This window comes from Mobula hypostoma, unplaced genomic scaffold (assembly GCF_963921235.1).
Source record: "Mobula hypostoma unplaced genomic scaffold, sMobHyp1.1 scaffold_91, whole genome shotgun sequence".
Taxonomy (NCBI): Eukaryota; Metazoa; Chordata; class Chondrichthyes; order Myliobatiformes; family Myliobatidae; genus Mobula; species Mobula hypostoma.
The window spans coordinates 259,463-274,087 of NW_026948190.1; the positions used below are offsets into that span (position 1 = coordinate 259,463).

The 14,625-nt window shown below is 56.1% G+C and overlaps 1 protein-coding gene across 2 annotated transcripts in view; it reads right to left on the reverse strand.

The window, feature by feature from the left end:
- Positions 1–744: 744 nt before the first annotated feature.
- Positions 745–14,625, reverse strand: part of clp1 (cleavage factor polyribonucleotide kinase subunit 1) — a 47,277-nt gene continuing 33,396 nt past the window's right edge. Inside the window, exon 4 of one of the 2 annotated variants that reach the window (XM_063039644.1) lies at positions 745–1,215. In XM_063039644.1, the coding sequence (XP_062895714.1) occupies positions 829–1,215 (387 nt within the window). In that variant the 3' untranslated portion in view covers positions 745–828. The remainder of the gene's footprint in view (positions 1,216–14,625) is intronic. The other variant, XM_063039643.1, reaches the window with a different exon arrangement.

A 14,625-nucleotide genomic window follows, 5' to 3' on the forward strand; every position in this document is an offset into this window, starting at 1 on the left:
CTCTCCCACATCCCTCCCCGTCTCTGTCACCCCTCCCTCGCCGCCTAACCACAGGTTCTCCGTAGACAGGCAGTAGCTGAAGTGGTTCGTCGTTCCCGGCCAGAGCTCCCCGGCGCCCGCATCTCCCTCCATCTCCCGATCGCTCTGACCGGCTGGCCACTGGGCAGGGAATTGAAATCCTCTCTGCTTCACAGGTCTGGGTCAACAACACTCCCCGGAGCCACTCCTGTCACCTCCCCTCCCTCCCTCCCCCCTCTCACACTTCCTCCCCACCCCGTCCACCTTCCCTCCCCTACCCCCTCTCTCTGCTCCTCCCCTTCTCCTTCCTTCCCCTCTCTCTACCCTCCCTCTCTCACTCCCCCTCTCCCTGCCTCGCCTTCCCCCTACCCTTCTCTTCTCCCCTTCCTCCCTCTCTCTCTCTCTGTCTTCCATTTCAGTATCCACACACCCCCTCGTTTTTTCTCTCTCTCTCTCTCAAAGATTCAAAGGTCGAATTTAATGTCAGAGAAGTGTATACAATATACATCCTGAAATGTTTTTTTTCTTTGCAAACATCCACGAAAACAGAGGAGTGCCCCCAAAGAATGAACGACAGTTAGATGTCAGAACCCCAAAGTCTCTCCCCCCCACCGAGCTCCCCTCCCTCCCACGTTTAAGCGGCTGCGAGCAACAATCCTCCTGCCCCCGCCGGCAAAAAAAAAAGCATCGGCACCCATCACCGAGCACTCAAGCGTGAGCAAAGCATCAATAAAGACACAGACACATAGTTGCCCCAAAGACTTCGCGTTTCACCCGGTATTCGACATACCGCAGGCTCCCTCTCTCTCCCTAATAAGGGAGAGAGGGGTATCTCCGTTTTCCCAGCGAGCGGGGAGACTTAACACGCTGGTTCACGATGTTACAAAGTCCGTTACGTCGCTTTTTCCTCCCCCAGCTCTGCGCCCGAAGATCGCAGAGACCTCGGGTCTTGGGGCCCACAGCGGAAGACGTCCCGGCCTCCCCGACGACACACGAGTCTCCCGCCGTGACAACGACCCTCGATCCGCCCCGTCTCCAGAGCCCCGAGATCCTCGGCTTCCAAACACGAGCCGGACTCTCCGGACGAGCCCCTGGCGTGCCAAACAACGGCCAGTTATGGAAGCAGGAGAGCGGGTCCCGTTCCTGCAAAGAACCGAAGTCAGCGTGTAACTCCGGGTCAGGGTCTTCGAAAGAACCCTGGAAGGGAAAAATAAAGGTATTAAAGATGGAAATAGAGCTGTTGCCGAAAAGGAGTCGCCGTTTAGCGCCATAGTTACTCCGCCTCCGATCTCTCCTCTCTCACCTCCCTCCCTCCCTCCTTCTCACTTCTTTTACTCTGTCTCTCCCTCTGCTGCCTCTCTCTTTCTTTCTCTCCCTCCCTCCTCCTCACTCTCCCTCCCTCCCTTCCCCTCCACCCATGGGATCTACAGTAGGTTAAGTGTCAGGAAGACAATGTCCATCGTCTGCCGCGCTGGTTGACTCTGTGGTTAAGACAGCATTGGCCTTCATCAATCGTGGAATTCAGTTTAAGAGCCGAGAGGTAATGTTGCAGCAATACAGGACCCTGGTCAGACCCCACTTGGAGTACTGTGCTCAGTTCTGGTCGCCTCACTACAGGAGGGATGTGGATACTGTAGAGAGAGTGCAGAGGAGATTTACAAGGATGTTGCCTGGATTGGGGAGCATGTCTTATGAGAACAGGTTGAATGAATTCGGCCTTTTCTCCTTGGAGTGACGGAGGATGAGAGGTGACCTGATATAACTGTACAAGATGATGAGAGGCATTGATCGTGTGGATAGTCAGAGGGCTGAAATGGTTGCCACAAGAGCACACAGGTTTAAGGTGCTGGGGAGTAGGTACAGAGGAGATGTCAGGGGTATGTTTTTTACGCAGAGAGTGGTGAGTGCGTGGAATGGGCTTCCGGCGATTGTGGTGGAGGTGGAAACGATGGGGTCTTTTAAGAGACTCCTGGATAGGTAGATGGAGCTTAGAAAAATAGAGGGCTGTGGGTAAGTCTAGGTAGTTCTGAGGTAGGGACGTGTTCAGCACAGCTTTGTGGGCCGAAGGGCCTGTATTGCGCCGTAGGTTTTCCATGTTTCCATCCCCCACCACCCGGGCCACGCCGTCTTCGGGTCGGAGTCCCGCAAGTCTGAAGTCCCGGGCCGCCAGCGTCGAGAGGAGCGACTTCGCGCCCCCACCACCCCTCGGCCGTTCGGCTCTTGAACCAACCCGTGTGACCCTCACCGCCACGCCAGTGACCTCTGTGAGCCGGGGGGGGGGGGTGGTGGCCTTCTCTTTTGGTGCGCTGTCACAGCACTGTTCGGTCCCTTGGGTGGCGGGGTTGGGGCGCGTCTCCCCCAAAGGAGGTGCAGGGCGCCCCTTCCCTCCGCTGGCCTGCAGGTCGCCCCGGACCAGGTGTAGCACCCCCCAGCCCCCCCCCCCCCGATCAGGGTCAGGCGCAGCCGTGGGAGATCACAAGTCCTGGGGGCTACGCGACCACCGACGCCGGGCAGACGATCTCTGAAGAGTATCGACAATGGCTCGGGGTGGGTGGGCGGGTAGATGGGGGGGGGTGGAAGGGTCACCCCGTCTTTTAAAGACGCCGCCCAGAAGGCGACAAGGGCAAGGACAACCACGGCCGTGGATCCTTCTCCTGCCACCGCCTCCCCTCCCTCGGGGGTCCGAGGGAACGCGGTAAATTGGCCATCTAGCAGATTTCTGCGGATGCGCGGCGGAGACCCATTCTAACCGCGGGCACAGCAACCACGACCACCCCCTCCCCAACCACCGAGGGCATCTACAAAAGGCGGGTGCCCCAAAAAGGCGGCAGCTTTTGAAGTCCTGCTCTCTGCCCAGATGGAAGCACAGCAGCTACTGACAAAAGTGGAAACTGAGTGCAGTAAAGTTGGACTTCACCTGAACGCTGAGAAGACAGCGCACACGGCCTTTAACTGCGACGAAGGTACTCTCAAGACCGTAGAGAACGATACCATTAAGAAAGTCTCTGACTGCAAGTACCTCGGGTCGAGAACGATGAGTTCGGAGAAGGACATAAAGATACGGAAGGGCTATGAACAACATTAAGGAAATCTGGAGTCGAACCAGATCAGAGGGTTTAAAAAGAGGATTTTCATAGCAGTCGTAGAGTCCATTCTCACGTACGGATGCGAGACGTGGACACTCACCAAGACTATGAGAAAGTCTCTGGATGGTTGCTATACACGAATGCTCCGGGTGGCTCTTGACGTGAGCTGGCAACAGCACATGATGAACATCGAGCTCTATAACAATAGACAATAGACAATAGGTGCAGGGGTAGGCCATTCGGCCCTTCGAGCCAGCACCGCCATTCACTGTGATCATGACTGATCATCCACAATCAGTATCCAGTTCCTGCCTTCTCCCCAAATCCCTTCACTCTGCTATCTTTAAGAGCTCTATCCAACTCTTTCTTGAAAGCATCCAGAGACTTGGCCTCCACAGCCTTCTGGGGCAGAGCATTCCATACATCCACCACTCTCTGGGTGATAAAGTTTTTCCCCAACTCCGTTCTAAATGGCCTGCCCCTTATTCTTAAACTGTGGCCTTTGGTTCTGGACTCACCCATCAGCGGGAACATGTTTCCTGCCTCCAGCGTGTCCAATCCCTTAATAATCTTATATGTTTGAATAAGATCCCCTCTCAGCCTTCTAAATTCCAGAGTATACAAGCCCAGTCGCTCCAATCTTTCGACATATGACAGTCCCCCCATCCCGGGAATTAACCTCGTGAACCTACACTGTACTCCCTCAATAGCAAGAATGTCCTACCTCAAATTTGGAGACCAAAACTGTACACAATACTCCAGGTGTGGTCTCCCCAGGGCCCTGTACAGCTGCAGAAGGACCTCTTTGCTCTACGACGACCTACCGATGCTCACCACTAAAATCGAGGCGAGAAGTCTGCAACTAGCCGGGGGGGGGGGCACTGTCTACACCACCCCGAGGTACCTGCCAGTCCGGTCATCATATGGGAGCCCAAGCACAGGAGGATGAACCCTGGGCGCCCTCCCAAGACTATGGTCAACACGCTCCTGGAAGACAGCGGCGCGGCTAATGTAGATGAACTGACCACACTGATGAGGGAGAGGGAGAAGTGGAGAGTCCGTCATCGTGCCCGACGCCGGCCCCCAGGGCCTGAGTCGACGTAGTAGTAGTAGTAGTTTGAAGTCGAAGTAGATAGATTATCAAAGCGTTAACTCCGCCGCGGGCGGCCCCGAGAGGAGGAGGAGGTTCCGGACCTGGGTCGAGCCGCCCCGTCCCGATACGCCCCGGAGCTACGGAGAGGCCAACAAAGGCCCCCCACCCCGGGAGGGGGAAGGATCTTCGAAGATGGGCGGGGGGCAAATGGAAAGACTGGACCCGGACAGGGGACACTGGCGAGCTGCCGTCGGTGGTTTATGCGCCCGTAGGGGTGCCGGGCTTCAGGGAGAGTTACAGTAGATGGTTCCTTAAGGCTGCTATACCCCGGGGGTGGTCGTGGGAGAGAAGCTTCCACTTGCCTATTAAATGCTCCCAGTGGCGTGCGCCTCAACTAGCCTCTGACAAGCAAGTCCAGCTCCCGGCCTTCACGTATGGCTTTGCACCTAAGCCCGGCGGAGCCGATCCTACTGACAGGAAACGGGGCGCCGGCCCCTTAAAACCAGTCGCTCCGGGCAGACGGGGCCCGTCGGCCGCGGCCAGCAGCTCAAGTAGGAGAGGGAAGACTCCGACCTCAAACAACCCCCGGCTGCCTCGCCGCTGTACACACTCGTGGCGGAAAGCGCCGGGAGTAGACCCCGGGGTGGGAGTGGGGGAATCCGCAGCCGGAGTCCCGAGAGCTGAGTTCAAACCGCTGACCGGCGACTCTTGCGACGCAGCCGGTGCCAGACGGTATGGGTCGGTGCCGGTCCCCGGGACCCCCTGTAAATACTGACACACTCCCCGGGATCCCCTGTAAATACAGACACACTCCCCGGGATCCCCCTGTAAATACTGACACACTCCCCGGGACCCCCTGTAAACACAGACACACTCCCCAGGATCCCCTGTAAATACAGACACACTCCCCGGGATCCCCTGTAAATACTGACACACTCCCCAGGATCCCCTGTAAATACTGACACACTCCCCGGGATCCCCTGTAAATACAGACACACTCCCCGGGACCAGGTGTAAATACTCACACACTCCCCGGGACCCCCTGTAAATACTGACACACTCCCCGGGACCCCCTGTAAAGACTGACACACTCCCCGGGACCCTGTAAATACAGACACTGTCCCCGGGACCCCGTGTAAATACTGACACACTCCCCGGGATCCCCTGTAAATACTGACACACTCCCCGGGATCCCCTGTAAATACTGACACACTCCCCGGGATCCCCTGTAAATACTGACACACTCCCCGGGACCCCCTGTAAATACAGACACACTCCCCGGGACCAGGTGTAAATACTCACACACTCCGCGGGACCCCCTGTAAATACTGACACTGTTCCCAGGATCTCCTGTAAATACAGACACACTCCCCGGGACCCCCTGTAAATACAGACACACTCCCCGGGACCCCCTGTAAATACTGACACACTCCCCGGGACCCTGTAAATACAGACACTGTCCCCGGGACCCCGTGTAAATACTGACACACTCCCCGGGACCCCTGTAAATACTGACACACTCCCCGGGACCCCGTGTAAATACTGACACACTCCCCGGGACCCTGTAAATACAGACACTGTCCCCAGGATCTCCTGTAAATACTGACACACTCCCCGGGACCCTGTAAATACAGACACTGTCCCCAGGATCTCCTGTAAATACAGACACACTCCCCGGGACCCCCTGTAAATACTGACACACTCCCCGGGACCCTGTAAATACAGACACTGTCCCCAGGATCTCCTGTAAATACAGACACACTCCCCAGGATCCCCTGTAAATACTGACACACTCCCCGGGACCCCCTGTAAATACAGACACACTCCCCAGGATCCCCTGTAAAAACTGACACACTCCCCGGGATCCCCTGTAAATACTGACACACTCCCCAGGATCCCCTGTAAATACTGACACACTCCCCGGGATCCCCTGTAAATACAGACACACTCCCCGGGACCCCGTGTAAATACTCACACACTCCCCGGGACCCTGTAAATACTGACACACTCCCCGGGATCCCCTGTAAATACTGACACACTCCCCGGGATCCCCTGTAAATACTGACACACTCCCCAGGACCCCCTGTAAATACTGACACACTCCCCGGGACCCCTGTAAATACTGACACACTCCCCGGGACCCCTGTAAATACTGACACACTCCCCGGGACCCCCTGTAAATACAGACACACTCCCCGGGACCCCCTGTAAATACTGACACACTCCCCGGGACCCCCTTTAAATACAGACACCCTCCCCAGGACCCCCTGTAAATACAGACACACTCCCTGTGACCAAATGTAAACACTGACACACTCCCCGTGATCCCCTGTAAATAATTACGCACTTCCCGGGATCCCCTGTAAATGCTGACACACTCCCCGGGATCCCCTGTAAATACAAACACTGTCCCCGGGACCCCGTGTAAATACTGACACACTCCCCGGGACCCTGTAAATACAGACACACTCCCCGGGACCCCGTGTAAATACTGACACACTCACCGGGACCCTGTAAATACAGACACACTCCCCGGGATCCCCTGTAAATACTGACACACTCCCCGGGACCCCGTGTAAATACTGACACTCCCCAGGACCTCTGTAAATACTGACACACTCCCCGGGACCCTGTAAATACAGACACTGTCCCCGGGACCCCCTGTAAATACAGACACACTCCCCAGGACCCCCTGTAAATACAGACACACTCCCCGGGACCGCCTGTAATTACAGACACACTCCCTGTGACCCCCCTGTAAATACCGACACACTCCCCGGGACCCCCTGTAAATACTGACACACTCCCCGGGAGCCCCTGTAAATACTGACACACTCCCCGGGATCCCCTGTAAATACAGACACTGTCCCCGGGACCCCGTGTAAATACTGACACACTCCCCAGGATCCCCTGTAAATACTGACACACTCCCCGGGATCCCCTGTAAATACTGACACACTCCCCGGGACCCCCTGTAAATACTGACACACTCCCCAGGACCCCTGTAAATACTGACACACACCCCGGGACCCCGTGTAAATACTGACACATGCCCCGGGACCCCGTGTAAATACTGACACACTCCCCGGGACCCTGTAAATACAGACACTGTCCCCAGGATCTCCTGTAAATACAGACACACTCCCCGGGACCTCTGTAAATACTGACACACTCCCCGGGACCCTGTAAATACAGACACTGTCCCCAGGATCTCCTGTAAATACAGACACACTCCCCGGGACCCCGTGTAAATACTGACACACTCCCGGGCCCCCCTGTAAATACTGACAAACTCCCCGGGATCCCTTGTAAATACAGACACATTCCCCGGGACCCCCTGTAAATACTGACACACTCCCCGGGATCCCCTGTAAATACAGACACACTCCCCGGGACCCCCTGTAAATACAGACACACTCCCCGGGATCCCCTGTAAATACTGACACACTCCCCGGGATCCCCTGTAAATACTGACACACTCCCCGGGATCCCCTGTAAATACAGACACACTCCCCGGGACCCCGTGTAAATACTCACACACTCCCCGGGACCCTGTAAATACTGACACACTCCCCGGGATCCCCTGTAAATACTGACACACTCCCCGGGATCCCCTGTAAATACTGACACACTCCCCGGGACCCCCTGTAAATACTGACACACTCCCCGGGACCCCTGTAAATACTGACACACTCCCCGGGACCCCTGTAAATACTGACACACTCCCCGGGACCCCCTGTAAATACAGACACACTCCCCGGGACCCCCTGTAAATACTGACACACTCCCCGGGACCCCCTGTAAATACTGACACACTCCCCGGGACCCCCTGTAAATACTGACACACTCCCCGGGACCCCCTGTAAATACTGACACACTCCCCGGGACCCCGTGTAAATACTGACACACTCCCCGGGACCCTGTAAATACTGACACTGTCCCCGGGACCCCGTGTAAATACTGACACACTCCCCGGGATCCCCTGTAAATACAGACACACTCCCCGGGACCCCCTGTAAATACTGACACACTCCCCGGGATCCCCTGTAAATACAGACACACTCCCCGGGATCCCCTGTAAATACTGACACACTCCCCGGGACCCCCTGTAAATACTGACACACTCCCCGGGACCCCCTGTAAATACTGACACACTCCCCGGGATCCCCTGTAAATACAGACACACTCCCCGGGACCCCCTGTAAATACAGACACACTCCCCGGGACCCCCTGTAAATACTGACACACTCCCCGGGACCCCGTGTAAATACTGACACACTCCCCGGGACCCTGTAAATACAGACACTGTCCCCGGGACCCCGTGTAAATACTGACACACTCCCCGGGACCCCTGTAAATACTGACACACTCCCCGGGACCCCGTGTAAATACTGACACACTCCCCGGGACCCTGTAAATACAGACACTGTCCCCAGGATCTCCTGTAAATACTGACACACTCCCCGGGACCCTGTAAATACAGACACTGTCCCCAGGATCTCCTGTAAATACAGACACACTCCCCGGGACCCCCTGTAAATACTGACACACTCCCCGGGACCCTGTAAATACAGACACTGTCCCCAGGATCTCCTGTAAATACAGACACACTCCCCGGGATCCCCTGTAAATACTGACACACTCCCCGGGACCCCCTGTAAATACAGACACACTCCCCGGGATCCCCTGTAAATACTGACACACTCCCCGGGATCCCCTGTAAATACTGACACACTCCCCAGGATCCCCTGTAAATACTGACACACTCCCCGGGATCCCCTGTAAATACAGACACACTCCCCGGGACCCCGTGTAAATACTGACACACTCCCCGGGACCCTGTAAATACTGACACACTCCCCGGGATCCCCTGTAAATACTGACACACTCCCCGGGATCCCCTGTAAATACTGACACACTCCCCAGGACCCCCTGTAAATACTGACACACTCCCCGGGATCCCCTGTAAATACTGACACACTCCCCGGGACCCCTGTAAATACTGACACACTCCCCGGGACCCCCTGTAAATACTGACACACTCCCCGGGACCCCCTGTAAATACTGACACACTCCCCGGGACCCCCTGTAAATACAGACACACTCCCCGGGACCCCCTGTAAATACTGACACACTCCCCGGGATCCCCTGTAAATACTGACACACTCCCCGGGATCCCCTGTAAATACTGACACACTCCCCGGGACCCCCTGTAAATACTGACACACTCCCCGGGATCCCCTGTAAATACTGACACACTCCCCGGGATCCCCTGTAAATACTGACACACTCCCCGGGACCCCCTGTAAATACTGACACACTCCCCGGGACCCCTGTAAATACTGACACACTCCCCGGGACCCCCTGTAAATACTGACACACTCCCCGGGACCCCTGTAAATACTGACACACTCCCCGGGACTCCTGTAAATACAGACACACTCCCCGGGACCCCCTGTAAATACTGACACACTCCCCGGGACCCCCTGTAAATACTGACACACTCCCCGGGACCCCGTGTAAATACTGACACACTCCCCGGGACCCTGTAAATACAGACACTGTCCCCGGGACCCCGTGTAAATACTGACACACTCCCCGGGACCCCCTGTAAATACTGACACACTCCCCGGGATCCCCTGTAAATACAGACACACTCCCCGGGACCCCCTGTAAATACTGACACACTCCCCGGGATCCCCTGTAAATACAGACACACTCCCCGGGATCCCCTGTAAATACTGACACACTCCCCGGGACCCCTGTAAATACTGACACACTCCCCGGGACCCCCTGTAAATACAGACACACTCCCCAGGATCTCCTGTAAATACAGACACACTCCCCGGGACCCCCTGTAAATACTGACACACTCCCCGGGACCCCCTGTAAATACTGACACACTCCCCGGGATCCCCTGTAAATACTGACACACTCCCCGGGATCCCCTGTAAATACTGACACACTCCCCGGGATCCCCGTGTAAATACTGACACACTCCCCGGGACCCCTGTAAATACTGACACACTCCCCGGGACCCCGTGTAAATACTGACACACTCCCCGGGACCCCCTGTAAATACTGACACACTCCCCGGGATCCCCTGTAAATACTGACACACTCCCCGGGACCCCTGTAAATACTGACACACTCCCCGGGATCTCCTGTAAATACAGACACACTCCCCGGGACCCCCTGTAAATACTGACACACTCCCCGGGACCCTGTAAATACAGACACTGTCCCCAGGATCTCCTGTAAATACAGACACACTCCCCGGGATCCCCTGTAAATACTGACACACTCCCCGGGACCCCCTGTAAATACAGACACACTCCCCAGGATCCCCTGTAAATACTGACACACTCCCCGGGATCCCCTGTAAATACTGACACACTCCCCGGGATCCCCTGTAAATACTGACACACTCCCCGGGATCCCCTGTAAATACAGACACACTCCCCGGGACCCCGTGTAAATACTGACACACTCCCCGGGACCCTGTAAATACTGACACACTCCCCGGGATCCCCTGTAAATACTGACACACTCCCCGGGATCCCCTGTAAATACTGACACACTCCCCGGGACCCCCTGTAAATACTGACACACTCCCCGGGACCCCTGTAAATACTGACACACTCCCCGGGACCCCTGTAAATACTGACACACTCCCCGGGACCCCCTGTAAATACAGACACACTCCCCGGGACCCCCTGTAAATACTGACACACTCCCCGGGACCCCCTGTAAATACAGACACACTCCCCAGGACCCCCTGTAAATACAGACACACTCCCCGGGACCCCTGTAAATACTGACACACTCCCCGGGATCCCCTGTAAATACTTACACACTTCCCGGGATCCCCTGTAAATACTGACACACTCCCCGGGATCCCCTGTAAATACTGACACACTCCCCGGGACCCCCTGTAAATACTGACACACTCCCCGGGATCCCCTGTAAATACTGACACACTCCCCGGGACCCCCTGTAAATACTGACACACTCCCCGGGACCCCCTGTAAATACTGACACACTCCCCGGGACCCCCTGTAAATAACGACACACTCCCCGGGACCCCCTGTAAATACTGACACACTCCACAGGACCCCCTGTAAATACAGACACACTCCCCGGGACCCCTGTAAATACTGACACACTCCCCGGGACCCCCAGAAATACAGACACACTCCCCAGATCCCCTGTAAATACAGACACACTCCCCGGGACCCCCTGTAAATACTGACACACTCCCTGGGACCCCCTGTAAATACTGACACACTCCCCGGGATCCCCTGTAAATACTGACACACTCCCCGGGACCCCCTGTAAATACTGACACACTCCCCGGGACCCCCTGTAAATACAGACACACTCCCCGGGACCCCTGTAAATACTGACACACTCCCCGGGACCCCGTGTAAATACTGACACACTCCCCGGGATCCCCTGTAAATACTGACACACTCCCCGGGATCCCCTGTAAATACTGACACACTCCCCGGGACCCTGTAAATACAGACACTGTCCCCAGGATCTCCTGTAAATACAGACACACTCCCCGGGATCCCCTGTAAATACTGACACACTCCCCGGGACCCCCTGTAAATACTGACACACTCCCCAGCATCCACTGTAAATACAGACACACTCCCCGGGACCCTCTGTAAATACTGACACACTCCCCGGTACCCCCAGTAAATACAGACACACTCCCCGGGATCCCCTGTAAATACTGACACACTCCCCGGGACCCCCTGTAAATACTGACACACTCCCCGGGATCCCCTGTAAATACTGACACACTCCCCGGGACCCCCTGTAAATACTGACACACTCCCCGGGACCCCGTGTAAATACTGACACACTCCCCGGGACCCTGTAAATACAGACACTGTCCCCGGGACCCCCTGTAAATACTGACACACTCCCCGGGATCCCCTGTAAATACTGACACACTCCCCGGGATCCCCTGTAAATACTGACACACTCCCCGGGATCCCCTCTAAATACAGACACACTCCCCGGGATCCCCTGTAAATACTGACACACTCCCCGGGACCAGGTGTAAATACTCACACACTCCGCGGGACCCCCTGTAAATACAGACACTGTCCCCAGGATCTCCTGTAAATACAGACACACTCCCCGGGACCCCCTGTAAATACAGACACACTCCCCGGGACCCCCTGTAAATACTGACACACTCCCCGGCACCCCCTTTAAATACTGACACACTCCCCGGGACCCTGTAAATACAGACACACTCCCCGGGACCCCCTGTAAATACTGACACACTCCCCGGGACCCCGTGTAAATACTGACACACTCCCCGGGACCCCGTGTAAATACTGACACACTCCCCGGGACCCTGTAAATACAGACACTGTCCCCAGGATCTCCTGTAAATACTGACACACTCCCCGGGACCCTGTAAATACAGACACTGTCCCCAGGATCTCCTGTAAATACAGACACACTCCCCGGGACCCCCTGTAAATACTGAGACACTCCCCGGGACCCTGTAAATACAGACACTGTCCCCAGGATCTCCTGTAAATACAGACACACTCCCCGGGATCCCCTGTAAATACAGACACACTCCCCGGGACCCCCTGTAAATACAGACACACTCCCCAGGATCCCCTGTAAATACTGACACACTCCCCGGGATCCCCTGTAAATACTGACACACTCCCCAGGATCCCCTGTAAATACTGACACACTCCCCGGGATCCCCTGTAAATACAGACACACTCCCCGGGACCCCGTGTAAATACTCACACACTCCCCGGGACCCTGTAAATACTGACACACTCCCCGGGATCCCCTGTAAATACTGACACACTCCCCGGGATCCCCTGTAAATACTGACACACTCCCCAGGACCCCCTGTAAATACTGACACACTCCCCGGGACCCCTGTAAATACTGACACACTCCCCGGGACCCCTGTAAATACTGACACACTCCCCGGGACCCCCTGTAAATACAGACACACTCCCCGGGACCCCCTGTAAATACTGACACACTCCCCGGGACCCCCTGTAAATACAGACACCCTCCCCAGGACCCCCTGTAAATACAGACACACTCCCTGTGACCAAATGTAAACACTGACACACTCCCCGTGATCCCCTGTAAATAATTACGCACTTCCCGGGATCCCCTGTAAATGCTGACACACTCCCCGGGATCCCCTGTAAATACAGACACACTCCCCGGGACCCCCTGTAAATACTGACACACTCCCCAGGATCCCCCGGTAAATACTGACACACTCCCCGGGATCCCCTGTAAATACTGACACACTCCCCGGGACCCCTGTAAATACTGACACACTCCCCGGGACCCCGTGTAAATACTGACACACTCCCCGGGACCCCGTGTAAATACTGACACACTCGCCGGGATCCCCCTGTAAATACTGACACACTCCCCGGGACCCTGTAAATACAGACACTGTCCCCAGGATCTCCTGTAAATACAGACACACTCCCCGGGACCCCCTGTAAATACTGACACACTCCCCGGGACCCCTGTAAATACTGACACACTCCCCGGGACCCCCTGTAAATACTGACACACTCCCCGGGACCCCCTGTAAATACAGACACACTCCCCGGGATCCCCTGTAAATACTGACACACTCCCCGGGATCCCCTGTAAATACTGACACACTCCCCGGGACCCCCTGTAAATACTGACACACTCCACAGGACCCCCTGTAAATACTGACACACTCCCCGGGACCCCCTGTAAATACTGACACACTCCCCGGGATCCCCTGTAAATACAGACACACTCCCCGGGACCCCTGTAAATACTGACACACTCCCCGGGACACCTGTAAATACTGACACACTCCCCGGGATCCCCTGTAAATACTGACACACTCCCCGGGATCCCCTGTAAATACTGACACACTCCCCAGGACCCCCTGTAAATACTGACACACTCCCCGGGACCCCCTGTAAATACTGACACACTCCCCGGGACCCCTGTAAATACTGACACACTCCCCGGGACCCCCTGTAAATACAGACACACTCCCCGGGACCCCCTGTAAATACTGACACACTCCCCGGGACCCCTGTAAATACAGACACCACTCCCCAGGACCCCCTGTAAATACAGACACACTCCCCGGACCCTGTAAATACTGACACACTCCCCGGGATCCCCTGTAAATACTGACACACTCCCCGGGATCCCCTGTAAATACTGACACACTCCCCGGGATCCCCTGTAAATACAGACACACTCCCCGGGACCCCCTGTAAATACTGACACACTCCCCGGGATCCCCCTGTAAATACTGACACACTCCCCGGGATCCCCTGTAAATACAGACACACTCCCCGGGACCCCTGTAAATACTGACACACTCCCCGGGACCCCGTGTAAATACTGACACACTCC